This window comes from Aspergillus ochraceoroseus, assembly GCF_002846915.1.
Source record: "Aspergillus ochraceoroseus IBT 24754 chromosome Unknown P175scaffold_2, whole genome shotgun sequence".
Taxonomy (NCBI): Eukaryota; Fungi; Ascomycota; class Eurotiomycetes; order Eurotiales; family Aspergillaceae; genus Aspergillus; species Aspergillus ochraceoroseus.
This window is the reverse complement of record NW_024468477.1, coordinates 2097483-2122992: the sequence shown is the minus strand read 5'-3', so window position 1 is coordinate 2122992 and position 25510 is coordinate 2097483. Positions and strand designations below refer to the sequence as shown.

General features: G+C 50.7%; 11 protein-coding genes across 11 annotated transcripts; 6 read left to right on the top strand and 5 right to left on the bottom strand.

The window, feature by feature from the left end:
* Positions 1–290: 290 nt before the first annotated feature.
* Positions 291–2239, top strand: pbs2 (mitogen-activated protein kinase kinase PBS2; the record flags this gene model as incomplete). Its single annotated transcript, XM_040898284.1, has 2 exons — positions 291–1775; positions 1835–2239. The coding sequence occupies 2 exons, from the start codon at positions 291–293 to the stop codon at positions 2237–2239; spliced, it is 1890 nt and encodes a 629-aa protein (XP_040754254.1).
* Positions 2240–3468: 1229 nt separating this feature from the next.
* Positions 3469–5047, top strand: glr1 (glutathione-disulfide reductase GLR1; the record flags this gene model as incomplete). Its single annotated transcript, XM_040895829.1, has 3 exons — positions 3469–3620; positions 3707–4539; positions 4614–5047. The coding sequence occupies 3 exons, from the start codon at positions 3469–3471 to the stop codon at positions 5045–5047; spliced, it is 1419 nt and encodes a 472-aa protein (XP_040754253.1).
* Positions 5048–5480: 433 nt separating this feature from the next.
* P175DRAFT_0529945 (uncharacterized protein) lies at positions 5481–6168 on the bottom strand (the record flags this gene model as incomplete). Its single annotated transcript, XM_040899738.1, has 3 exons — positions 5481–5542; positions 5594–5881; positions 6018–6168. The coding sequence occupies 3 exons, from the start codon at positions 6166–6168 to the stop codon at positions 5481–5483; spliced, it is 501 nt and encodes a 166-aa protein (XP_040754252.1).
* Positions 6169–8099: 1931 nt separating this feature from the next.
* Positions 8100–9712, top strand: P175DRAFT_0148206 (glycoside hydrolase family 16 protein). Its single transcript, XM_040892440.1, has 4 exons — positions 8100–8380; positions 8440–8720; positions 8873–9209; positions 9332–9712. The coding sequence occupies exons 1-4, from the start codon at positions 8296–8298 to the stop codon at positions 9442–9444; spliced, it is 816 nt and encodes a 271-aa protein (XP_040754251.1). The 5' UTR covers positions 8100–8295; the 3' UTR covers positions 9445–9712.
* A 484-nt stretch (positions 9713–10196) lies between these two features.
* Positions 10197–11967, bottom strand: P175DRAFT_0499394 (uncharacterized protein). The gene has a single exon (XM_040896730.1). The coding sequence runs from the start codon at positions 11781–11783 to the stop codon at positions 10338–10340; it is 1446 nt and encodes a 481-aa protein (XP_040754250.1). The 5' UTR covers positions 11784–11967; the 3' UTR covers positions 10197–10337.
* A 204-nt stretch (positions 11968–12171) lies between these two features.
* P175DRAFT_0433899 (threonine--tRNA ligase MST1) lies at positions 12172–13743 on the top strand (the record flags this gene model as incomplete). The annotated part of the gene is made up of 1 exon (XM_040893625.1): positions 12172–13743. The coding sequence occupies one exon, from the start codon at positions 12172–12174 to the stop codon at positions 13741–13743; it is 1572 nt and encodes a 523-aa protein (XP_040754249.1).
* A 243-nt stretch (positions 13744–13986) lies between these two features.
* P175DRAFT_0147875 (putative C6 transcription factor) lies at positions 13987–17194 on the top strand. The gene is made up of 7 exons (XM_040892439.1): positions 13987–14330; positions 14447–14517; positions 14694–15102; positions 15186–15267; positions 15329–16115; positions 16189–16499; positions 16570–17194. The coding sequence occupies exons 1-7, from the start codon at positions 14229–14231 to the stop codon at positions 17187–17189; spliced, it is 2382 nt and encodes a 793-aa protein (XP_040754248.1). The 5' UTR covers positions 13987–14228; the 3' UTR covers positions 17190–17194.
* Positions 17195–17748: 554 nt separating this feature from the next.
* P175DRAFT_0507658 (putative MFS quinate transporter) lies at positions 17749–19449 on the bottom strand (the record flags this gene model as incomplete). Its single annotated transcript, XM_040898286.1, has 4 exons — positions 17749–18752; positions 18812–18880; positions 18956–19309; positions 19371–19449. The coding sequence occupies 4 exons, from the start codon at positions 19447–19449 to the stop codon at positions 17749–17751; spliced, it is 1506 nt and encodes a 501-aa protein (XP_040754247.1).
* A 333-nt stretch (positions 19450–19782) lies between these two features.
* On the top strand, positions 19783–20760 carry P175DRAFT_0432243 (putative TIM barrel metal-dependent hydrolase; the record flags this gene model as incomplete). Its single annotated transcript, XM_040893530.1, has 1 exon — positions 19783–20760. One exon carries the CDS (start codon positions 19783–19785, stop codon positions 20758–20760), a length of 978 nt encoding a protein of 325 aa, XP_040754246.1.
* Positions 20761–20857: 97 nt separating this feature from the next.
* P175DRAFT_0542857 (uncharacterized protein) lies at positions 20858–21635 on the bottom strand. Its single transcript, XM_040900367.1, has 3 exons — positions 21337–21635; positions 21122–21192; positions 20858–21032 (listed from the first exon to the last, which is right to left on the bottom strand). The coding sequence occupies exons 1-3, from the start codon at positions 21506–21508 to the stop codon at positions 20970–20972; spliced, it is 306 nt and encodes a 101-aa protein (XP_040754245.1). The 5' UTR covers positions 21509–21635; the 3' UTR covers positions 20858–20969.
* Positions 21636–22017: 382 nt separating this feature from the next.
* On the bottom strand, positions 22018–24815 carry agdC (putative alpha-glucosidase; the record flags this gene model as incomplete). Its single annotated transcript, XM_040895828.1, has 4 exons — positions 22018–22951; positions 23003–23111; positions 23163–24551; positions 24605–24815. 4 exons carry the CDS (start codon positions 24813–24815, stop codon positions 22018–22020), a joined length of 2643 nt encoding a protein of 880 aa, XP_040754244.1.
* Between the last annotated feature and the right edge of the window lie 695 nt (positions 24816–25510).

Genomic DNA, 25510 nt, shown 5'->3' with positions numbered 1-25510 from the left:
TTCCCCCTCCTCCCTCCCCTTTCCCCCCCCTTTTTTTCACCTCTTCCTCTTAATTCACGAGCCAGGATCAAAATCAACACCGTGGTCCTTGATTTCCTCAACCGTCCCTCCCCTCGCCGCATTTCCCGACCGAGCCGATTTCCCTTCCCCCCCCGCTTGGCTTATTGTCCCACGTTCATGCTCCAAATTCTCGTAAATTTGTGAGACTGCTCGAAGGTGCTGGAGACAGCACCCCGGCTTTTCCACCTCGCAACATCCCTCAATTCCCCCCCGCCGCAGATTAGCCGACAATGACCTCCGAAGCTGAGCTATCTGCGGAGCTCTCGGACAACACCGAGGATGACCTCTCCCCTTCTATATCCTCTTCCAAGCCCTATGCCTCGATTCCATCCCTGCGCCCCACGCGGGATAATGCTTCCGGGATTACGGCCTCCTCGACCCATCTCGGGCAGGTCAATGCGGCGCGACATGCCACGGGGACCCCTCCTCGTCCCCAGGCGTCGATGAGTAGTGCGAACCAGGATATTTTGGCAAAGATGAAGGCCTTTCAGCTCTCTAGGCAGGGTGCACCTCCCAGTCTGGGCCATGCGATTTCGACCGGTTCGATTCCCACGGGTTCTCAAACCAGTCTGCCCGGTGCCGGCCCCTCCCCGTCCGGGATGAACAGTCCGTTAGGGGGCGCCATGCCAGGACGGCTCCCACCTGCCCATCGGCCCGTTGCGAAAAATTGGGTTTCATCCCCTACAGTCCCCGGTGCGCCCCCAGGGCCGAATGCCCCGCGAGGCCTGGCCGCGAAGCGTATGAAACCGGGGCTGAAGCTTTCTGACGCCACTGCATCGAATCCTGGCGCACCTGGGGGCCAGTCGCCTGTCCCAGGACCTGGAGAGTCTGCGTTCAGCAAGTACGCGGAATTCATTGACACAAAATCGGGCACCCTGAAGTTTAAAAACAAGGCCATTCTGCATGGAGGCGGTATCGAGTTCTCATCTGGCCAGAGGTTCAACATATCCTTAGACGAGGTCGATCGTTTGGACGAGCTGGGCAAGGGCAACTACGGTACGGTGTACAAGGTTCGCCATAGTCGTCCACAAATGCGCAAACCAGGCTTGGGACTGAGTGGCATCGTCAGCCGCCCTACAGGGCAGGATGATTCCGATACCGATGGAGCGCCGAAGGATAATCTGTCCGGGGCCGTCATGGCCATGAAGGAGATTCGGTTGGAACTGGATGAGAACAAGTTCGCCCAGATTATCATGGAGCTGGATATCCTTCATCGATGCGTTTCGCCCTTCATCATTGACTTCTACGGTGCGTTCTTCCAGGAGGGTGCTGTCTACATTTGCGTCGAGTACATGGATGGCGGCTCCATCGACAAACTCTACGGCGACGGAATCCCGGAGAATATTCTTCGGAAAGTGGCGCTATCTACAGTCATGGGATTAAAGACTCTCAAGGATGACCATAACATTATTCATCGAGACGTGAAGCCGACGAACATTCTGATCAACACCCGTGGCCAGATTAAGATCTGCGATTTTGGAGTGAGTGGCAACCTGGTTGCTAGTATAGCAAAGACCAACATTGGCTGCCAGAGCTATATGGCTCCCGAACGGATTGCAGGTGGCGGCGTCCAGCAGTCCGGGGCCACTGGTGGAGGAGGAACCTACAGCGTTCAAAGCGATATCTGGAGTTTAGGATTGACCATCATCGAATGCGCTATTGGCCGGTATCCATACCCCCCGGAGACCTTCAATAATATCTTTAGCCAGCTCCATGTGAGTTCCCTCTCCCCCGTTCTGCGCTTGACACAACTCTTAACAGGATTTATTTCTAGGCTATTGTACATGGAGAACCCCCTACTCTTCCAGCATCCGATTATTCCGACGAAGCGCACTCTTTTGTCAAGGCCTGCTTGGATAAGAATCCGGCCAAGCGCCCCTCCTACAGCATGCTTCTCCGACATCCTTGGCTCTCTTCGCTGATGCAACCCCCGACAGAATCGACTGACGGGGACATCCCATCCGTATCACTCGGCAATGGAACTGCAAATGACGGCTCCGCGTCCACGACTACCGAAGACCACGAGGTTGCCGAGTGGGTTAAAGAACGATTGGCATCCCGTCATAACGGGCTCCTCAAGGATACAGATAAACCTGCGTTGCATGCGGTCGCATTGGACGCTGTTCCTGGGAACCCCCTTCTTGACGACCCTTCCTCCATTTCTACCGAACTAAAGTAGTAGCTGCCGTGTATTTCATCTAGCCTTCCCGAAGTCATCGAGACACATCTCCACCATATATACTCTTGTCTTATTTCTTCTTCTTCTTCTTCTTCTTCTTCTTCCTCCTTCTCCTCTTTTTCTCTTTTATTGTTTTGCTCCCCCTTTGCATACCCTCTTTGCTGTCGATGCGATCCACGTATACACCAGGTGAACAAACAAATACCGGCGCTGGCGCCAACCTAGGCGGATTGCTTTACTTGTCCTCTTGTTTCTGTATTGCTGGGTACTGAGGCGTGTGGATTTGGAGGAAGGGGGGTGTTCGTCCAGTGTATACGGAAGGAACACCGAGCTGGCTGCTATGGCGCGATATGACTCCGCCATTACTACAATGATTCAAATGATCACCGTGCAAACCTACAACATCACATACACAACAGGGTGGTCCCATGTACTTAGCACGACCCCACAAATAACTACTTAGATATCCCGAAGGATTTATTACTAATTTCTTGTTGAATGTTGGTCATGTTTAGGTGTTGTTTAGTTACCTAGGAAAGTAGTTAGTTAGTTAGTTACGGATAGTTAACTAACTAACTAGTTACCGGCGGTTGCTTATCAATCAATGGAGGAGTTCGCAGGAGGCTGAGTAATTGCTGCAAGATGGCGAGTCTGCGTTCGCTTGTTAGTTTAGACGATTCATGACGAAGTTTGGAGGTTAATGCGGGCCTAGCAATAGCCATTGTCCCCATTGTCCATTGTCCATTGCTGGAGTGGAATCTTCGACGTCTTGCTGACCAACTTGCTTGCTGCTTCTCTCCCTCCGCGCTTCCTCTCGGCCAACGAACGCTACACCAACCCTGACACCCGAGCCCCTCCTTCCCCTTCCCTCTTCTTTTCTTTTCCTTTTCTCTCTCTCTCTCTCTCCTCGTTCGTTCGCAGGCAATCCTTCCCTCTCCATGCTTTCTCGCCCCTCCCTGCGTCCATTTACTGCGCACGCGTCTAGCAGCAGGCTTCTTCCCTCTTCGTCGTTCCTCGCTCGTTCGTCCCCCATTGCCCAATCCCTCCAGGTACCTGGAGGATACGGTATTTCTACTATCGCCAACCGGAGCGCTATCCGTCGGAACTTAATCAAGAGCGTCCTGGATTCCCCGGTTTCTTCAGCTACGTCGATTGTTAGCGGGTCTCGTCTCGCCTCCCTTACAAAACACTTTTCGTCCACTTCGTCTCCAGCTTCGGACTCGAGCAACATGGCTCCCCTGGACGTTCAGCAGTATGATTACATTGTGTTGGGTGGTGGAAGTGGTGGCAGTGGCAGTGGGCGCAGAGCTGCCGGCTGGTACGGTGCGAAGACATTGATCGTGGAAAGTGGGCGTTCCGGAGGTACTTGCGTCAATGTTGGGTATGGTTAAAGTCGTGATTTTTTTTTTTTTTTTTTTTTTTTTACCCCAAGCGCTGTGCGGTTGCTGATTCATGTGTGTTTCTTAGCTGTGTTCCTAAAAAAATGACCTGGAACTTTGCGTCTATTACTGAAGCCCTCGACGCTGGTCGGCACTACGGCTACGATATTCCCGAGAAGATTAGCGTCAACTACCGCCATTTCAAGGAGCTTCGGGATGCCACCGTGAAACGCCTGAATGGCATCTATGAGAGGAACTGGGGCAATGAGGGCATTGACCTCACGCACGGCCGGGCCCGCTTTGTCGAACCCAAGGTCATTGAGGTCGAACTCCCCGATGGAACGAAGACTCGGTATACTGCGCCTCATATCTTGATCGCGACCGGTGGTCGACCCCTCCTTCCGCCTGTCAAGGGCGCTGAACACGGTATTACTAGCGACGGCTTCTTCGAAATTGAAGAGCTCCCCCCCAAGGTTGCCGTGGTCGGAGCCGGTTACATTGCGGTTGAACTGGCTGGTGTTATGGCTACCGTCGGCGTTGAGACGCACATGCTGATCCGTGGAAACACCTTCCTGCGCAAGTTCGACACGATGATCCAGGATACCATGACGGAGCGGTACGAGGCCGTGGGTGTCAAGATCCACAAACAACACCCCGGTATCAAGGAGGTGCAGCTTCTCCGCGACGGCAAGGGTAAGGACAAGCTGCTCAAGTTGATCTGCAACGATGGAACCGAGATGGAAGTGAACGAACTCCTGTGGGCTATTGGACGTGCTCCTGAGATTGAGGACTTGAATCTTGAAATCCCTGGCGTGACACTTAACAAGGGCAACCACATTGCTGTCGATGAATACCAGAACACCAATGTCGAGGGCATCTATGCTCTTGGTGATGTCACCGGACACGCTGAGCTTACTCCTGGTATGTCTTTTTTTTTTTTTTTTTTTTTTTCTCTTTTTCCTCTAAAAAAAAAAAAAACAACTAATATAAAATAGTTGCCATCGCCGCCGGCCGTCAACTAGGCAACCGCCTGTTCGGCGGTGAACAGTTCAAAACCTCCAAACTCTCCTATGAAAACATCCCCACCGTGGTCTTCTCCCACCCTGAAGTCGGCACGGTGGGCCTAACCGAAGCTGAAGCCCGCGCGCGCTACGGCGATGACAACATCAAGATCTACCGTACGCGGTTCACAGCCATGTACTATGACGTGATGCCAGCTGAGGAGAAGAAGAAGAACCCGACGCAGTTCAAGCTCATCTGCGCCGGACCCGAGGAGAAGGTAGTTGGATTGCATATCTTGGGTCTTGGAGTTGGCGAGATGCTCCAGGGCTTTGGGGTGGCCGTGAAGATGGGAGCAACAAAGAAAGATTTTGATTCTTGTGTTGCAATTCATCCCACTAGTTCAGAGGAGTTGGTGACATTGCGGTAGTTATTTTAAATACCTTATTAACTTTAGGTTTATAGATTAATTTGGTCTTTTTTTTTATTTATTTTTATTTTTTTTTTTTTACTGGGGGGTTATTTTGAGTTATTAAGATACATCAAGGAAATTGACGGGGATGACAACCACCCCAAGAGAATGTAAAAATGTAAAACACATGGGGTATCAATATATAATAATAATAAAAAAAAAAGGGTTCAAGCTTGGTGACTCAGGAGAGAGAGAAGGTAGTCATAATGCCCGAGTATGTATGTAGCACGTCCAACATACTACATACACTACTACACTCGCATCTGTAATCCTTCTCATCGAAGCCCCTTTTAAGGGGGGGGGGGGAAGGGGAAAATACCACCAGGGTATATTAGAATCAGTTCCACGGTACAATGTACATGGATATGTACCTATGTGTGTACCGTTCATCTCATTGTATCGTACACTGTACAATACCGTAGTCGGAACCATTGAGGCCGAGTTGCTTCTGGGCTGCCCTCAAATCAGCCCCTCCCCCCCTCCCTCCTTGGAGATATATCGAACAAGGGGCGAGGAACGGGTTCCTTGTGTTACTCTGGCGTGTTCCTGCCTGTTGTGCGACCGATGCGGCGGTACAGGGATGTAAAGCAGGTGGAAGATCCCGGGGGTAAGAAGCATGGCGTTCAGAAGCGCAGGATGCAGGTGATACGATACGATACGATACGATACGATACTCATTTGGATTGAGACTGGGTACCGGGTTGGAGTTGGGGATAGTTGGATGTTTTCGCGCTGGCTGGTTTAGGAGGGGGTGTGGTGTGGTGTGGTGTGGTGTACCTCGGCATACGTAGTCTGTGTGTGTGTGTGTGTGTGTGTGTGTGTGCAAGTGCGACTTTGACTTGAGGAGAAAGAAAGAAAGTCGAGAGGGTGATCCCACAATCGTCAAGTGACTAGTTGACGCAGACCATGACAGCAAACGAGATCAAACAGAAGCAGAGAGGAATGTAGACTTTGCGGTCTGGCTCCGGGTCTGAGAGTGGTGTGGAGGAGACAGAGACCAACAGGGCGGCGGGGGAGGGCGTGCGGGAGATACTATGAGGGCGGGAGGAGGACTTGGATTTGATAGGTTTGGGAGCCATGATGTTGGATGTCAGGCTGATAAATGTATATATATATATATATAGTTATGTGTGTGTGTGTAAAGGACATATTATCTATGATCAAGAGTAGCGAAGAGAAGAAGTAGAGAAAGAGGGGAAATTCATCTGATCTGATCTGATTTGATTATTCAACATTGAACGTGGCTGCAATCGGTTGATAGGGTCACCTGACTCCCCAACAAATGCCGGTTGAGGAAACGCGTCATCAGGCACGATTATCAGGCATCAAATTATCGCAAGGTCCAACGTTCGAATCCAAGACAGGGCAACATTTCTTTCTTTATGATTTTCTTCTATTCTTTTGCTTGGCCTGCCTAGTACGTACTAGGTAGTAGATACCTAGGTACATACCTAGGTACTCCGTACTACTAGGTACTAGGTACTCCGTACATAGTACTACCTACTAGTTGACTCCACCGAGTCAGGATAGCAAGGACCTCTCTTTTCACGGCCAATCAAATGAGAGGGGATATCGCAGGGAGTCACATGTCTCTCTCTCTAATCCTCCAAATCCTTTTGGATGTTCCAAACTTCTAATCACTCTACTCCTCGATCCATTATTGACTCACATGAGGCAGATATCTGTCAGACATTCATCTTAATTGTGACCTGACTTGTCTTGTATCTTTCTAATGATTAATATCTATCAGGAGGAAAGTGCTCTCTTGGTAATTGACCACCCCCTGCTGTACTATATCTGTTCCTGGGAGGCTGGGACTCCTTCATCTCTCGCAATCCTTTATCACTGGTCAGTGGATTCATCTGAAACCTCAAGTTGCATCATTCTTTTGCCTTGTCTTTGTTCAAGGGTTGGCTGTCTGTGGTTGAACCTGAACCGTACCTGCAGGTGCCACGGTCCAACCAGGCCTTCTTACCTTTACCTGGGTCTCTGATGTACAATTCGAGCGATCGGTGACTTCTGTGACATTTCTCTGACACGATCGACAGCGATCATCGCTATCTCCCTGTCCGCGCGGAATCGAGTGCTGTGGTGGATCGCGATCTCCCAAATAGCGAATTGCCCTTCCTGCGTGGCCCTCGTATGAGGAGCTATTGCGCACAGATTGAAGTCCATTCACCACGTCCTTGGCAGTCACCTCCTCCCCGAATCTCCTACCTATAGTGCAGAAAGTACCCGTAGTCCCCTTGGAAAATGCCCTTACCTGAAACTAGCTATCCGGTTGATTGGACGAAGGTGCAAAGTCAGCTAAGCGGAAAACACCAGTCCTGACTGCGAAATGCAACCCTGGAAATGGGTGTAACTGAGCCCTGGTTGCTGGCTGGGTGGCCACAAAGAATACAGAGCGCAAGCCGAAGGCTTCCCCTTTGTTGCCTTTTTTTAATCTCCCCCGTTATTTTGTTCCGACCTCGTGGTGCATGAGACTCAGCAGCTGTCGCACCAAGAATACCTTAAGTGACTACACCAGTCACCCCTCATACGACCTCGCAATGAGGAAACTAAATCTACTAGTGCTTCCCCAGTCTGTGCAAATGGACTTCCCGGTTGAATGGGCCCCAATAGTTGTTTCCACTCACCCAGTCCACTTGCAGACGAACCGCCACAGGCTCCATAATGTCTTGAACTGGGTCCGTCTCCAGCCCGAGTTCCGCACAGATCGTTGGTCAGTTGCTCCATGCGACTGTACCCCTCCGTCAACCGTATTGTCCCGCCACCGCTTCAGCCCTCGCAAAGCTCGGCCTTTTCTCGTGTGAAGTTGCAACCAGGGAACTTGCGCTTCGCCTTCCACGAGGTTACTCAGTCATCTTCGCCCCAAAGGTTACTTCGATGGCGGCCGAAATTCACTCCTCATTGCTCAGGGGAAGTATTAATAGTTACTGATCCCCATGGTGGCTCAACGCCCACTTGGTTCTACTATTCACCTCATCTCTCCACCTCCATTTTGCCATAGCAACCTTTTCATCTTCTTGTCCCTCGTTCTGCTTATTTTTGCCTTTTTCGGTTCGGCGACATAGTCTCAGTTCCTCTGGGGCAGACATTCGTTTTGTTTACGCCAGCGAAAAAGCTTACTTCATATCTTTGTAATAAATAGACTGGCCAACCCTCCCCGATTTTCCCTATCTTTTTATCTTCCCAACAATATCGTGATGTATCTCAAATACGCTGCCGCACTGGCCTCGGTGCTCCCTCTCGCTGCGGCCCAGACATGGACCAGCTGCAACCCTCTGGAGAGTATGTGACCTTGTTCTTTCAATAACTTGTCGTGGCCAAAAGACTAATGTGCTTGATAGAAACCTGCCCCGCCGACAAGGGCTTGAACAGCGCGAGCTTCAGCTCTGACTTCACCCAAGGTGACTCTGCATTTAGCGGCTGGCAGAAAGTTAACGGCGATGTCAGCTTCGGCCCCAATGGTGCCGAGTTCACTGTCGCCAAGAAGGGTGACTCGCCCACCATTGAGACCGATTTCTACTTCTTCTTTGGTAAGGCTGAGGTGGTGCTGCAGGCTGCGCCCGGAACTGGTATCGTCAGCAGCATCGTTTTGGAGTCAGATGTTCTAGATGAAGTTGACTGGGTATGTATGATCTATAATTTCTTTTTCTTTTTCTTTTTTCTTATCACCTCCGTAATCATTATTCCATGCATATGCACATACATCCAGCACGAAGCATCCAGTCTAACCGTATTTGGAATCTATAGGAGGCTCTTGGGGGCGATACGACTCAGATCCAGACCAACTACTTCGGCAAGGGTGATACTACCACCTACGATCGTGGCTCCTATGAGAGCGTGGCCAGTCCTCAGACGACCTTCCACACCTACACCGTTGACTGGTCCACGTCTGCGATTACCTGGTCCATCGATGGTGCTGTCGTGCGTACTCTGACCTACGATGAAGCCAAGAGCGGAACTCGTTTCCCCCAGACCCCTATGCGCCTGAGGCTCGGTATCTGGGCTGGTGGTGATTCCGACAATGCTCCTGGCACTATTGAATGGGCTGGTGGTAAGACCGACTACAGCGCCGGCCCCTTCACCATGTATGTCAAGTCTGTCCACATTGAGAACACCAACCCCGCTTCCAGCTACACTTACTCTGGCAACTCTGGCTCGTGGCAGAGCATCGAAGTTGATGACTCTGCTCTCCCGAGCACTACCACTACCACTACCACTGCTGCCACTACCACCACCCAGACTTCGACCACTACCACTTTGGCCACTACCACCACCACCACCACCACCACTACCACTTCGACCACTATTTCTACATCCACCAAGACTACCGACTCTACTTCCACTGAGACCGGGGCCTCCATAATGACCACTACGAAGACCGCCAGTACCGGCTCTAGCTCTGCCTCTAGCTCTGGCCCTGGCAGGGCAACCACTTCCGCCTCTCCTTCTGAGTCCTCTGGTGTCATATCTGGTTCCGACTCTACCTCTACTTTTGCCCTGGTCTCCTCCTCCTCCTCCTCCTCCTCCCCCACTCCCACCGCATTTACTGGCGCTGCTTCTCCTCTGTCCAGCTCTTCGATGGGAATTGCCGCGCTCGTAGGTCTGATCGCCGCCATGCTACAGTTGTAAATCGGCGCACCGCTCGTCCTTGCTAAACAGTTTTAGAAATGCAAATATTACTCTCCTTCTGACGTTAGATTTGTCTGTGACTGTGACTGTGGCTGTGACTTATTCAGCGAGTGACACCGCTGTAGTAGGGCTGGGTTTCGTCTTTTGAGTTTGTTTTTTTCTTTCTTTCTCGTCTTACCCTCTCTTCTTTTGATTCGATGCATCCCTTGGTTTTGCCCTTGTTCTTCTTCTTGCGTACTTTGTAAAGTGCATATGTTGTTGTTTTTTCGGGGGAATTTTAATGGCCTGGGTTGCTTCAAGATATCTCACGCTCGTTACGACGTTTGGACATGCTTAGTTTACGAATCGGTGGCTCTTTTTATGTCGGCTTTTTGCTATGGTCGCTCAATGATGGAATTTTGCTCTTGACAAGACTATTACCCAATAATGAACAATACAACTCGATTTGATATCCAAGTTTAATTTCATTTCACTCTCCAAAGTATACTTACTATATCTGCCGTAAATCTGGATAAATTCCCCCCGATAAAACAAAAAAAAAAAAAAAAAGAAAAAGAAAAAGAAAAAGAATGCAAATCTGAAAAGGGGGGGGTTACCGAACCAAAAACGCCTAGATCATTATTGGGATATCATTGCTCATTTCCGTGACTTCATAAGTGTGGTGGTTGCGTGGTAGATATAGTGAGACGGTTTTTCTCGCCTGAAGACTCTGGTGCAACCGATTTGACAGGTTCCTTGCCATATCTGTTACAGGACGATGGTGGGTTGTGGCTTCGTGGGAGATTTGGAGGAGAGATACTTCCGGAGAGATTCCCGGGTCGTGCGCGTTGTTCTCCTCTCGCTCGGGAGGGCGGAGGAAAGAAGGGGCTTTAAGTCTTTGGGGGAGCACTGCATCCACGAAAGTCCGTAGTCGACTAGCTGTATAAGACGACCCCTGAGAGGGACTGTCAAGCCGGTAAATTGGGGAGGAGTGAGACTGTCTCGTTTCTCGGGCCACAATGCCCTCGATTGATTCAAGGTGGTCGTCCAGAGTGGCCAGATCGGCCGCGAGGGAGTCAGCCTTGGAGCGCATGCGCGTTGTTAACTCGTCGAGGTACTGCTCGCGACGAGACATCTGGGTGGAGAGACGGGCATCTTGGGCGACAGATGCGCGAGAGTCTATTGCTGGTTTCACATCGCCAGCAGCGATGAGGTTATCGACCGCTGACTGGAGGTTGACTTTGAGGGAGTCAAATTTCCATATTGCCACGCGGATAGCTTGCCAACAGCTGTCAAATTCGAGGTCGAGCTCATGTCTCGTGCCTGGGTGGGCATGTTTCAGTTGCCTCTCAAGGTCTCGGAGCTGCGAGTCGGTTTGTTTTAGGGAGCCGTTGAGTGGGGCCATTTCTTCGAGAGTGGCGTTAAAGATAGAGACTAAGCGTGTTTGAGATGAAATGACAGTTCCGAATTGAGTGGAGGGTTGTCCTTGCCCCTGGCTAAATGGTTGGGGGAATAGCGGGATGCAGCTAGATGGATATAGTGCTGAGATTGTCCCAATTGTACAAAGAGACTGGTACTGTTGTACAAGCTCGGGGAGAACGAGGAGATGGAAGATCGCTGCGAGGAGGATAATATTGGCTAAGACCCGGAGTGAAGTTTCTGCCATTCGAGAATTCCGTCGAGGCTGACTTTTAGGTGTCGCAGGAGAACGAGACCCGCGTTTAAGTGACTTGCGGGATTGTATCTCTGTTGCCGCTACTGCCGCTGCGTCGGTACGTAAAGTTCGATCATGCCTTCGTCTGAGGCTGGGGCCAGACTGTTTTGCTCGTACGGTCGGTGCAACCCAAGACGCTTCAGAGATGGGTGTCTCATAGATTGAGGGCATGATCAACTCCGGACCCGACATGGACGCGGTAGAGGCGACGATTGATTGATCGGACCCATGGCTGCGTCCGCCATCTAGAGATGGTTGGGTTTTCTGGGTTGGCGTTTTGGGAAAGTCCTTATCCTGCCGCTCCTTTCTAGACGGGGCCGATGCAACCACCCAGGATTCCCCAAGCACTGAGGCCGAAGACATAGAACCGAAACTTCGTGTTTATTCACCTCGATGACTGAAGCTTTCCGAAAAGCCACCAGTGGCGGCGCTCCCGAGGTCAACTAGGCTAGGTAGTTGCACCCCACGGCCCACACGAGATAACCAGGTTAAACAAATGTCAGCCACAATAACAATAGTTAGTTAGTTAATAACAATAGGGGATAAGAATAGGTTAACGTTAACTATACGATCCTTCTGCGTCGATCTGTTTGGAGGAAGAAAGTTGCCGGCGGGGAATCGAATCACGGGAGCGCTAGTCCACATTGGGCGGTCACGGGAATCTTCCCAAAAAAAGCTGTTTTTGGCAAAGATGAGAATCAACGAAGTATCAGGACCAGGATTTATTAGACAATATATAGACTCCTCTATCATGCGTCGATTCTCCCACCTAATACGGCAGGCACTGCTGTTTAGACACCCTGTCCCCCGTTACCGTCCATCAGCCAGAGTTCAATGGCTGTCATCAACGCCCTTTCGATCATGTTCCTGCTCTGAGCCGCAGCAACAATCGGAAACCCGACATGCCTCCTCAACCGACTATCGCACACTAGGAAACTCCCAAGACCTTTTTACAACTTCTGTGTACAGTCCCGGATCGCCCCTCTTCCTCCCAAACGGTACCCATATTATCAACAAGCTCATCTCCTTTCTCCGCACGCAATACCTCCAGTACGGATTCCGTGAAGTCCTAACCCCGACTATCTACAAGCGATCCCTCTGGGAGGTGTCGGGCCATTGGCAAAATTACAAAGATGACATGTACGAGGTCCGCGGCCGAGGTGCTACAGGGGAGACGGACGGAGAGGCAGGAGAGGATGAGTCGTATGGCCTCAAACCGATGAATTGCCCGGGGCATTGTCTCCTATTCAAGTCGCAAAACCACTCATATCGTGATTTGCCCATTCGCTATGCCGACTTCAGCCCCCTTCATCGTAACGAGGTTTCCGGTTCATTAAGCGGCCTCACCCGAGTCCGGCGTTTCCACCAAGACGACGGCCATATCTTTTGTCGACCACAGCAGATTAAGGGGGAGATCAAATCGGCGCTTGGGTTCGTTGATCTGGTCATGACAACATTTGGACTGGGCCCCTATCGATTGGTACTTTCTACCCGCCCGGAGAAGGATTTCATTGGGAGCTTGGAGTTGTGGAACAGTGCAGAAGCGCAGCTGCGGGAGGCTTTGGATCAAACCGGAAAGGAATGGGCCTTGAATGAAGGCGACGGAGCATTTTACGGACCGAAGATTGACATTCAGCTCCAGGACCAAGCTGGCAAGTATCATCAGTTATCTACTATTCAGTTGGACATGAATCTGCCCCAGCGGTTCGGACTGGAGTATCAGGTCGCTGAGGGCGAGGAGGATTATAATCCGGCAACTCCCGGGAAGGCGACCCCTGTGCTGGTTCATAGGGCGAACTTTGGCTCGCTGGAGCGGTTTCTTGCGCTGCTTATTGAGCAATACGGCGGGCGATGGCCATTTTGGCTATCTCCCCGACAGGGTATCATCCTGACGGTGAACCAGGATGAGACCCTTGTAAAGAAGGCACACGAAGCGGTGGAGAAAATCTCAGGATTCAAAGCTCTTCGGCAGGATTCGATAGGGGCAGCAGGGCAACCCCCCCAACCATTATCGTCCGTGGACTCCACTTTCTTAATTGATGTTGATATGAGTAGTCAGACGCTAGGGAAGAAGATCCAGCGGGCGAAGCAGATGAAGTACAACCTTATTTTCATTTTAGGCCCGAAGGATGTTGCAGAATCACGGATTACGGTCGATATCACGGGCCAATTGCAGAGCAAGCCCGATCGCACCGCACAACAGCTGCGCCAGATGCTTGCCACGCGGGTGAGTGAGACAGCTCTCCAGAATCCTCGGGCGGTCTCACTCGAGGTGGACTCGGTGCATGAATTGCTGGTGCAACTGGACCGGGAGTTTTTATAACGTCGGGAGAGCCCATGTACGATAACCGTTAGGGTCAGGATTCTGCAGCCATTTTGGAGTAGTGTAGACAGAGAAACCCAAGGATGGCCGTTGAAGCTTAACGATTTATCAGCCGAAGAATAGCCACTAGCTTAAGAAGCCCCAGAACGAGGCCCATCGTCCAGCTGCTGATTCGTCGCGGATCGTTTAATTTACCTGAAGTACTCATCATCGCCGGGCTCCAGAAGCTTTTTGCTCTCCACCCATACGCTGTGCCCGATGAGGAGAATGAAACGGTCGGAAGAAGAAGAAGAATAATAATAGGGCACTCTTATTACCTCTGAACCGGACTCGTGCTCTTTCTAGGGGGATCTTTCCGATTATAACTGTGCTGGGAGCGTCTCTCTAGTCGAGTTCACGCTGGCTGCTTCTTCCCCCTCTTTTCTTCTTCTTCTTTTTTTATTTCAGAATTCTCTCGTCTTCATGGCGACCTCTGCGATCATTTCATGGTCAGAGAAACCAGTTCTACGGGCATGGCCGACGTGCCATTAAAAACCAATCTATCTCGGAAAAGCGCCTTCTCCTGTGAGGCGTGTCGCAAGCGCAAAGTGGGTTGCTTATGAATTTATCCCCCATCTCCCAATTTCCTGATTCCTCCTGTTGATTTTTCCTGCTCGGAGCGGTTCCGAAATTCCTCATCGCTTACTGGCAATTTCTGCTTTAGGTGAAATGCAACGGAGCCAGTCCGACCTGCTCGCGATGTGCTGCACGCGGGGACGTGTGCGTCTATAGCCTGTCAGTTTCCTCCATGCCTCTCAGTCCTGGTCCCTGATTTGCTTCTTCCGGGGCCCCCTTCTTCGCATTCCCGTTGGCGCACCGTTTGCCGACTGCCGACGAACTGCAATTTAATCTTCGGGCGGCTTGCCGATCTCCCTTGCTCGCTTATTGATCGCTGACGGCGCCTTTTCTAGAGCTCCCACCTTATCCTACACGAAGCAATTAGAGACTCGGGTGGCCCAGTTAGAAGATGCGTTGGCGAAGTTGCGCGGCCCTCAATCATCTCCCGATGCTGTGGACCGAACCGCCTCCTCTCCGGCCTTAACCGACGAGGGTTCTCTAGACCCCAAGCTTGCCAATCGCAAGGGGCGTGATGGAGACCACAACGCCCACGGTCTTTCGACTGACTTTGAAGGGCTGAAAGTCGAACACGATGGTCGAATATCCTTCCACGGACCCACGAGCTTATTCCAACTTCCGAGTGGCGTTCTGAACCCGGCCTCCTCGATCTCCCCGCTTGCTATGCAAGTCGGAGAGCGCAAAGAGAGGTTAGTTAAGAATGCCTGGCGTGAAAGAGCAATTGAGCAGATGGCTACTATGCCGGTGAGTTTACGTCGACCTCTGTAAATTTTTGGGGGGGGAGGGTGATTCCTATAATACTGACCCACCCTTTCTCATGAATACAGGAACCGTTCCAATATCTCCTTGATTCTTACTGGTGCTGGATCCAACCGCTCTTCAATTTCTTATACAGACCTGCATTCACACGTAAGAGTCCACAGCATTCTATCTGATCTTGATTGCGACAGGCTGACATCTTAAACGCCAGGTGATATGAAAATTAATGGACCCTATTATTCCGATGCCCTTCTAAATGCCATTCTCTCCCATTCGGTCCGATGGTGCAAGACTGATCCTAGAATCAGCCCCATTCTTGACTCGTTCGAAGGTGGTGCTGTGTTCTTCCATCGCGCAGTGTCAAGCATGTACGATTCGCTGAAGGAGAGCTATGTTGGGATCCCGACCATCCAGACCCTCCTTCTCCTCAGTGCACACGAGTGCGGTCAGGGACACAGAACCCAGGCTTGGCTGTACAGTGGAATGGCATTTCGAATGCTAGACGACCTCGGAATTTCCATTGACAGCCGCAAGTATTGTGACTCTGCTCACCTGAGCGATGAGGACATTGAGGTCCGGAATCGTCTTTTCTGGAGTTGCTACTTTTGGGATAAGATGGTGTCTCTGTACTTTGGCAGGTCTCCGACACTGCAAAGCTCGCAGGGCTGTCCCCCCAAGACAATCCTGGATGATACATCGGAGCTGGAGCTTTGGACGCCTCATGGTGTGGTTTTCCCGGAAGGCACCCACTATCCACCTACCCAGGCGCATTCCACCTCTTGTTTCATAGGGATGTGCGGCTTGACCGAGATCCTGAACGAGATCCTGATTCACATCTACAATCCCAACCGTCAAGTATCGGGAGTGGAGTTCAATAGCTGTGTTCGGGAGCAATCTCACAATCTAGCGGTGTGGTGGGATGAGTTACCGGTGCATCTGAAGCTCATCCCAAATGATCTCCCTCCTTACTCTCCCCCGAGCCATGTGGTGATCTTGAAGTGCGTCTTATCCTACAATATGAACCCCTCTCCTTTTTCTTTTATTTCTGGGGCACATCTAACATCCTCGCAGCTGCGTCTACCATACCGTCAATATCCTGCTCCATCGCCCAGTTCTCTGTTCCAAATGGAACCGAGAAGCCTACGACAAAAGCCATCTTGTCCAGTGCATGACATCTGCAACCGCCATCCTCTCCGTCTTTGGAATGTACCGTCATACCTTCGGAGACAGCCACGTCATCCTCTCAATCGCATATAGCGTATACACCGCCGCGTCCATTTTCCTCCTAGAGATCCAAGCCCTGAAATACGCAGCCCCAGGAACCCTGGATAAGTTGAAGTTTTGCATTTTCGCCCTGGAACGAGTGAAGATATCCAACCCAGGTATGCCCCTGTACTTACCAACCAAGACATAAAAACCAAATTGCGCGTCCCACTAATTCATTTCTCCCAGTGATGACTACAGCACTCAACCTTATATATCAAGAAATCCAACGACTCCAAGTAACTCTCCGCATCAGTCTATCCATCGCCCAGATGGACCAACAACCTCATTCCGGCCGCCCTCAACCCGAGCCTCAGCAACCACCACCACCACCACAACAGCACCTAAACCAACAAAACCCGACCTCCCAACGTCGATCACCGACCAACCACACACCCATGAACCTATCCCACATCACCTCACACCAACCAGATCAATCTTCATCAGGTCGCGGCCCAACATCAATCCCAATAGCCCGCGGCATTGACCCCACCACCACCACCACCACCACGACAGCAGCAGCAGCAGCTACCGTAATACCAACAACAGGAGCACCCCCCCTTTACCCCTTCGACCACCAACAACCCATGAACTCCGTGCCCCGCCCAACAGCACGGGAATATGAAATCCCACACCCACCCGCACCGCAGACGCACCTTCTCGGAGGAATGCCGGATGCACTGATGTCCCTCGATAGCCCCAGTTCTTACGAGATCACGCCCGAGGTTTTTGAAGCGTTCTCGTATGCGCAGCCGATCACGACGAATATGACGACTGCAGATGATTATGGCTGGGCTGGACGGCCTTAGTTGGGGGGGGGGGGGGGGGTTTTTAGACTTGTTTTGCTTGTGAATTACATATACCTACACCTATACATAGACATATACATAGACATACAACATTATTGTGATTATTCGTGTTACTGCTGTTCTTCCCTACTGTTATTATCACCTCTGCACTCTTTTATTCTTTCGATCTTTCGATGGTGGTTGCATATGATAATATAATATACAGGTACGGTGTTGAGGAGGGTAGGTATAGATGATATATATACATGTATGGATGGATGCATATATGTGTGTTTTTTGAATTGATTTATTGACGGGCAGATAATGGCAATTTGATTATGTGCTAATGTACTAAATAGGCATCATTACAGGGAAAAGGAAACAATATACACAGGAATGCGCTCAAACTGCATCTCAAAACAACAGGTTCGTTGAAGAATATGTTTAGAAATGGAAAACCAAAAAAAAAGGGTATCAAGGAGAAGGATCCGGGTATAGGGCATGGTATTGTTAACTTGCATCAAAATATCCGTCAACAGATCATCGCTAAACCAAACCGGGGGAATAAAATAAATCCATGTCAAGCTGATGATGAATCTTTAGGCCGTGCACGCCAGCGCAGATACCACGGCCCTTCGAAGAGATGGTCCATTTGCTCAATGGGCACACCCTTCGTCTCTGGCATCCAGATGCCCAGAATGATTAGGCCGAGAAAGCAAATAATCGCCCAGAACAGGTACGCCCCCCAGATGTTCAAAGACACAAACATATTCGGGGTGACACGAACAACAGCGAACTGGAAAAACCAGTGTAATGACATGCTGATGGCGTAGCTAACGTTGCGAATGCGGGTGGGAAATATTTCCGTCCCATAGAGATAGGGGATGGTGCAGAGGCCGATGGACCAGCCAACCGCGTAGACGAAGATAAAGGCAATGGCTGCGTTGGAGGCAGACTCGTTCTCGCTGGAACCGGGGCGGAGGCCCATGTAAATGGCGAGGTATATGTGGGCAACGAGTTGGAGGCAAAGACCGAGTAAAGTACAGCGACGACGGCCAAGGTAATCGATTAAGCCCCAGGTAAAGGCCATCGTGAACACAAGTTTCACAATGCCATACGCGCCAGAGGAAATGAGAGATTGTGCATTTCCAGTAACGCCGGCGTACTCGAAAATCGTGGAGATGTAGTAAGTGATACCGTTCCCACCAGTCCATTGCGAAATAGTTTGCATGGCCATCACAAGCCAGAACCGTTGCCGGTAATTGGGGTTCAACTGAGTTTCCTTAAAGGCCGTCCAGTGAGATACGGAGGCAAGATCGGCTGCCCTGGAGCGGACTTGGATGTCGATGAGATTACATTCTTCCTCGACGTCGGGGTCAGAGATGTCTTTGCCGCGGAGACGAGCAAGGACACGTCGTCCTTCATCGAGATGATGTCTCGAGATGAGGTAGCGCGGTGATTCTGGGAGCGCATACGAGGCAAAGAACGCAATTCCTACGGGTATCAATGGGATGGACTGCACGAGACGATATTGCGTACTGGTTGCAGCCATATGTATGCTAGCGGCATAGTTGATGAAGAAACCTAAACGGGCAGAGTCTTAGTACTGACGAGAAATATTTTTTTCCCGCTGAAGAGCTCACCCAAAGCTAAGACAGTCAGAAGGATCACCATATATATGCTGACAACCAAACCCCTCGTCTTGGCAGGTGCTTTGGAAACCCGATGTCAGCTCATAGCCTGCATACTGCCTGGTTCAATTCAAGCACACCCGCGGGTTGACATACCGATTTCTGACAGATATAACGGTGTCACAACGGTCAAGGCTCCAGCGCCGAGTCCCGCCCAGATCCTAGAAAATAACAATAGCCCGTAGATCCCAGAGGAAAACACCTGAATGAATGTGCCAGAAGCCCAGATCACACACGCCAAACGCCATGAATGTAAGCGTCCCAGACGGTCATTCAGGTCCAAGGCGATTAACGCCCCAAATGCCGCTCCCAGCACATTGAAGGAGGTGATATTGGCCTTGCGGTTCGCTAATCCTGTCGGGTTGTTTGTCCAGTTCGAGGATAGAAGGTTGAAATCGGCCACGAACGAGTCAAGACGAACGCTGGCACTATATCCACCTTCGTCATAGCCTGGAGGACAGGACCACGACGGTTAGCACAGGCTCCACTAGGAGATCGAGAGGGATCGCACCTTTCGGAATGCTCCCACAGGCAATGATAATAACGACAAACGCGTAGAAGGGGCGGGTGGTCCACCGCGACATGTCCATCGCCCAACGCCTCCTGACGTCTTGTATTGGGAGAGGTAGCCGTCAGCGGGGCGAGCCAGAAATTGAATTAATCAGTGGAACTCTGTGATTTCGCTTAAGGGATCATAAATGAAGCCACTAAATGATAAATCTAAGAAAGGAGGTCTCCTGGTGGGTTTGGTGGGTGGAGGAGGAATCGAGAGATTTTTCCTGACCACGAGTTCGGCCAACTTCCGAACGTGATATTCGCTGCCGACTTCACACTTCCCTTCAGCTCTTGCCATCCAGTCAGGTATTACATTGCTGAGCACCCAAGATTAGATCAAAAACAGAGCTGGGGCAGGCATGGCTACTATGCGCTCTGGCCTTCCGAGGCAAATTCTCCGCCTTTGCCCGTCCATCACCCCTAACCCTGTCCTCAGAAGGTCGCAATCGTCTCTTCATCCCAGTACACAGAAGAAGCCTCTGAAAGACAGACTCCCTCTCGGAACATGGGATAGCCATATGCATGTGGTGGAACCCCACTACCCAGTCATTGCGAATGCAGCATATAAACCAACCCCTCACGGCGTGGACGAGGCCATAGCCTTCGAGTCCTCTCTCGGGATTCAGAACGTCGTGCTTGTCCAGCCGTCTGTGTTCGGGTTTGACAACTCCTGTCTCCTCGACGCACTCCGACACATCGGGCCCTCTCACGGGCGAGGGGTCGTGGTAATTGACCCAGCTAACATAGAGGCCAAAACCTTAGCCGAATGGCATTCGTTGGGAGTACGTGGCGTGCGGGTGAATTTCAAGTCGGCAGGCAAGATACCGAGTCCTGGTGAACTAGAGCGGATCCTCTTGGCACAGGCTCAGTTAGTCCGGCCCCTGGGTTGGGTGATCCAAATTCACGTATCCTTGGATGTGGTCCCGATCCTTGAGCGAATCATCCCACGACTTGGTGTGAAAGTGTGCCTGGATCATTTCGGCGGACCGGACCCTCCCACCGTGAAATGGGAGCAAGGAGAGTCCTTCACCCCGTATACTCTCCCCGGTTTCTCTGCTCTGGTTTCCCTCCTCCAAGCCGGACAAACCTATGTGAAGGTATCCGCGCCCTACCGTCTCAGCGCCGACGAAAAGCTGCGCGACCTTGAGAGTATGCTCCGAGAGTTTCTCCACACAGCACCGAATCGAGTAATTTACGCTACAGACTGGCCGCATACTCGCTTCTCGGGGATCAATATTGAACCCTTTACAGAGCTTTGTTTACGGCTGTGTGGCTCGCAGCCTGGGCTCGCAGAGCGCGTGTTCCGACGAAATGCAGAGCAATTAATGGATGAGCCAATACCTTAATTAACAGCATAACTAGTACCTAATCTAATATGTTGGGACCAGTCCGACATGAACGAGGTACACTTGACTTGTGAATGTCATGATCTTCACACTCCCTCTCTCCCTCTTTCTGCTTTACAAATCATCCTCCATCTATCTTCATCTTCTATTCTGCAGCACTCATAAGCACTCCAACTCCAATTTCTTTTTAGATCATGTTCGAATTCCATCTACTCGTCATCATCATCATCATCTGCCTTCCCCACCTCCGACGTACAAATAATCTCAGGACCCTGTAAAAAGCAATCCATCAGTATGTTGTTATGAACTCTTAAAGCAAAGCGACAGAGAGAGAGAGAGGAGAATATAAAGAAACACTCACAATGGCATAACAACACTTTGGTGTGCCACCCTTAGGGCACTCATCGACCCAATGATCATTCACATCAACACCTATACATTAGACATTAGCTTACTCTTCTCTTCTTGGATTCATAAATCATCCCAGATATGGAACCAACAAACAACCACAACCCATGATTCTGATCCTACCATGGAAAGAAGAGTAAAGAGTAAAGAAAGAAAAGAATAACATACAATTCACCCCAACCTTGGATAAATTCGTATGAGGAGCGTCTTTGAATCCCTGACAGCAATAAGCAGATTGGATCATGGCGGTTTTATCCAGAGCAAGAGGACAGAAGTAGGAAGAAGCCGAGACGGTCGTCATGGCGGCCGCTAAGCCGAGGAGGATGGATTTGAGATGCATGTTTTTTCTTTTGCTTCACTTTTAGGAGTCTGATGTTGTTGTTGTTGTTGTTGGTGTTGTGTGTGAATGGGAAAGCAAAGCAACAGATATAATAGTTATGATGGAGATATAAGATGGCACATCAAGGGATAAAGGGAAGGGAAGGGAAGGGAAGGGAAGCGAAGCAAAGGGAGGGAAGGAAGGTCGGCTTCTACTCTGCTCTACTATGCGTATGCGAGTGGATTGGAATGTGGTTACGAATTGAAGTTGGGACCTGCATTAAGGGAGCTAGGGATGGATAATTGTATATCTCTATCTCCGTGTAGCACGACCAAGTTCTCATCCCTTGCATTCTTGATGTTTTGCTTCGAGGGATGGAAATAGTGAACGCGTCAGATTTGCGTTGGTTCTTTCTGGTGTATATTAAGTCTGTCCGACTTACTTATTAACCTGGTCGGCAGTTATATACATAGCATACTAGGGAACACAAGATGCCTGGGTCCTACCTAAGCTCCACCAAGGTAACAACCCTAACGCAAAGCAAGTTCCATTTGTTCAGCTAGTTTAATCTGAGTAGGGCCAGTCAGTGTCAGTCCAGCAGGGATGATCAGCGGCTCCCCCGTTGAGCGGCCCGGCTTCGGGAGTAAGGTAACGCTCTCCAGCACCACAGGGAGGTAACGCGCAAACCGGCCCTTCACGAAAAGGAAGCCATGGCGGTATTCAAATTCAATTTCGACGCTCTGCTGTTGTTCCAGGGAGTCGCCGTCATCAAGGTACAAGCTGCCTGTGGCGGTTCCGTCCAGACCCGGGGCAATGATGAGCTGGAATCCCTTCTTGCGTAGTTCGATGGTGGTGTTGGTACTTGAAGACCGTACGGGAATAATGTTCCCCCCGCGGACGTGGATGGGGATGTGAGTGATATCAATGTCGTGGAGGGTGATAGTGGCGCCGTGCCCGCGAACCGGTGCTCCAGTATACCAGTCGTAGAAGATGTCGTCCGGGAAATATGCATCCACGGAGGTGAGGCCCTCTTCAATCACGGGGCTGATAAGAAGAGCATCGCCGTAGAAGAACTGCGCCTGGTTTGCGAACGTGTTCTCGTCCTGGGGATAGAGATAGAACATAGGCTGCAGGAAAGGCTCGCCCGTCACGGTCTGTCTGTGTAGTGCTGTGTAAATATAGTCAATGAGTCTGTATCGGATATCGATAGCCTTGGACGCAGATTCTGCAACCGTGGGCCAAAGGTAGAATTCCTGGGGAGTCGAAGTAATCTCGTTGTGGTTACGGTAGAACGTGTAAAAGGCTCCGAGGGCTGCCCACCGGGAACAGAGTTCCTCAGTTGTATTTCCACCGAACCCGCATACATCGGCTCCGACCATAGGAATCTGGAACATAGATGCAAACGCAATTATCTGCGCGATCGAGGTACGGTAGTGGTCCCAGTCGCTCAAATTGTCACCGAGCCTGTGGATTATCAGTAATAGACCTTCTTAGGGAGCGGAACAAGCAGCATACCAGTGTCCAACATGCGAGCCAGCGCCCGCATATGTACTGCGCGTAATGACCAGTGGTCTGACATTAGGCCGTCGCGCTTGCATTGCGACACGGGAAGCCGAGCTCATCACTATCATGCGTCAGCTTCGAGATAAATCCAGGCCATGCACATAGCACCTACTCGTTCCATAAAGATTATGTGTATCGTACTCAGCATATCCTGCGCCTGCGTGGATAACATCGGTTTGAATCGTGTTCATACTGATGGGTCCCCCTGCCTGGTGGATATTGTATGGAGGGTAGAGGAGATTGCGGTTGGGAAGTCCAACCTTGTCGCCGTGTGCTCTTTTCACCGATCGCTTAGAAGAAGTGGGCTGGAAATCGGCAGGGAAACCGGGCAATGGACGAGGATTACTGGGGCGAACAGCAGGCGGTGCTGGGGGAAGATCATTCTCAACGGAATATCCCTCGGGGTCAGTACAAGGGAAAGGGCAGAAGTTGGCGGCTTCATTCATGTCGATCCAAAGACCGTCGATATCGATTCCAGTTTCAGCATTGAAAAATTCCTTGAATTGGTCGTTCCAGTACTCTTGGATACCCGGGTGGAACCAGTCAGGGTAGGCAGTAACACCAGGCCACACGGCACCGGTATACAGGCTGCCGTTCTGTGTTCGAAGGAAGATATCCTGCTCCATGCCGCTGTTGAAGCCTGAGTTGTCGCTCACACTCACAGCGGGATCAACCATGACAATATAACGTTGATCGTGGTCATGAAGGTATCCCACTAGCTCGCGCATGCGGCCAATAGGGAACCTATCAGGGTCTAGGGTAAACACCCTTCGTCGGTCCATATAATCGATATCTGTCCACATCGTCTCCAATGGGATTCCGGCCTGGCTATAGTTATACACAACCTCAGCCACTTGGAAAACATCACGGTAGCCATATCGGCATTGATGGAAACCGAGTGTCCAGTAGCTCTGCATAGCAGGGAGGCCAACAATCTCAGAATACTGAATACTAGCCTCCTTGGGAGTAGCACCAGTGAAGAAGTAGAAGTCAAAGATACCTCCCAGGGTGTTGTATTCAAGATACTGCTTGCCATCCTCTGTCTTATTGATATTAATATTCATACCATTTGAGTTAAGCAGGAATACCCCGTGGGTACCAGCAGATCCACGGTGGTCATAGTAGACTGGGTGAGTGCCGTATAAATTGCTGTGGTGAGGAACACCATAGGCATCACGGTTCCAAAGGGTCCGAGTGTAATTGTTTGTTTCTAGGCGGAAAGAATCCGTATGTTCCCCCAGACCGTACAGATATGGGTCATCTGGCAGCCAGGTTCGCAGATTCAAGTACTGAGACTGGAAGATGAGGTTGGACGCAGAGGTGTCGAAAAGCACTTCGTCGCCTCTAGAAACCGTGAACGAGAAGGGTTCTTCTACGTAGCTAAACTTCAGAACAGAATGTCGGGGATAACCGTAGTCGCTCCTGGCGCGGGGAAGAACCGACTCAGGGACTTGGTAAACTTGTTCGTTTGCATCATAAATCATAACATGGAGGCGTTCATCTAAGAGTGGGGATGAGTATGACTATTCATTACTAGATTACTTTAGCACTGACCAGATTGGTACTCCACAAGCAATTTTAGATCCTGCAAATCCGTGCCATAGGAATTGCACGGTTTACCTGCCAGGGTTAGGTCCGCGGTCAGAGTATTCCACCCCTCATGAACACGAAGTGCTTTGTACCCAGGGCAGCTCTCGCTGGGGCCCGGGGATGACCCAATGACCGTAGCCCCAACCAGGGGCACGAAGAGTAATGATCCCAACATGTCAGGGTTTCGAGGGGAGTTGGAACCCTCAATGGGAATGGATGATCAGGGAGAGCCTAGGTAGCAGAGGGAAAGGGGTGATCGCTGCTAATTATATATGTTGGGGTAAACCAAAGTACTTACATAGTAAGCGGGTTCTGACTGCACAATGCGAAAGGCGATAGGAACGGAAATTGCGTCTGCGCTGACGTTCAAATGGGCTGGGCAATTGGTCGGACTCGGGAGCGGAATGCAAGGGATTCAGGTCCAGAAGTCTCTAAGGCTTGAGACTCCTCTTTTCAGTATGTCACTCCATGGCGTTTAACGATCGTAGTCGCTATAATGGATGCACTGGAGAAACAATAATCACCAAGTCTCCTCGCGTTGTGGGCGACAATTTCTTCGCTCAAATATCAGGGATCCTACCAGTCACACACTAATTGTGTATTTCCAAGACCCTAGTGTGCAGATCTTCCCTCCTAGTGCCCACAATTGCGTGGAATACGAACGACTTGCCATGAATCTGGGGACTTGAGAGTTGAGAATGGAGGCTCGAAAGGGACCACTGCCACGGGTGGAGTGGTTGGGATTCTGGGGTCCATCCTTGAAGCGATTGTAACCCCGGATATTGGTTTAATGAGGCTGTAACCCTTTCCGCTAATTCTCTCTTGGTTCTGGCCAACCGAAGGATCATTCTCAGCGAATCCGCCCGTGAT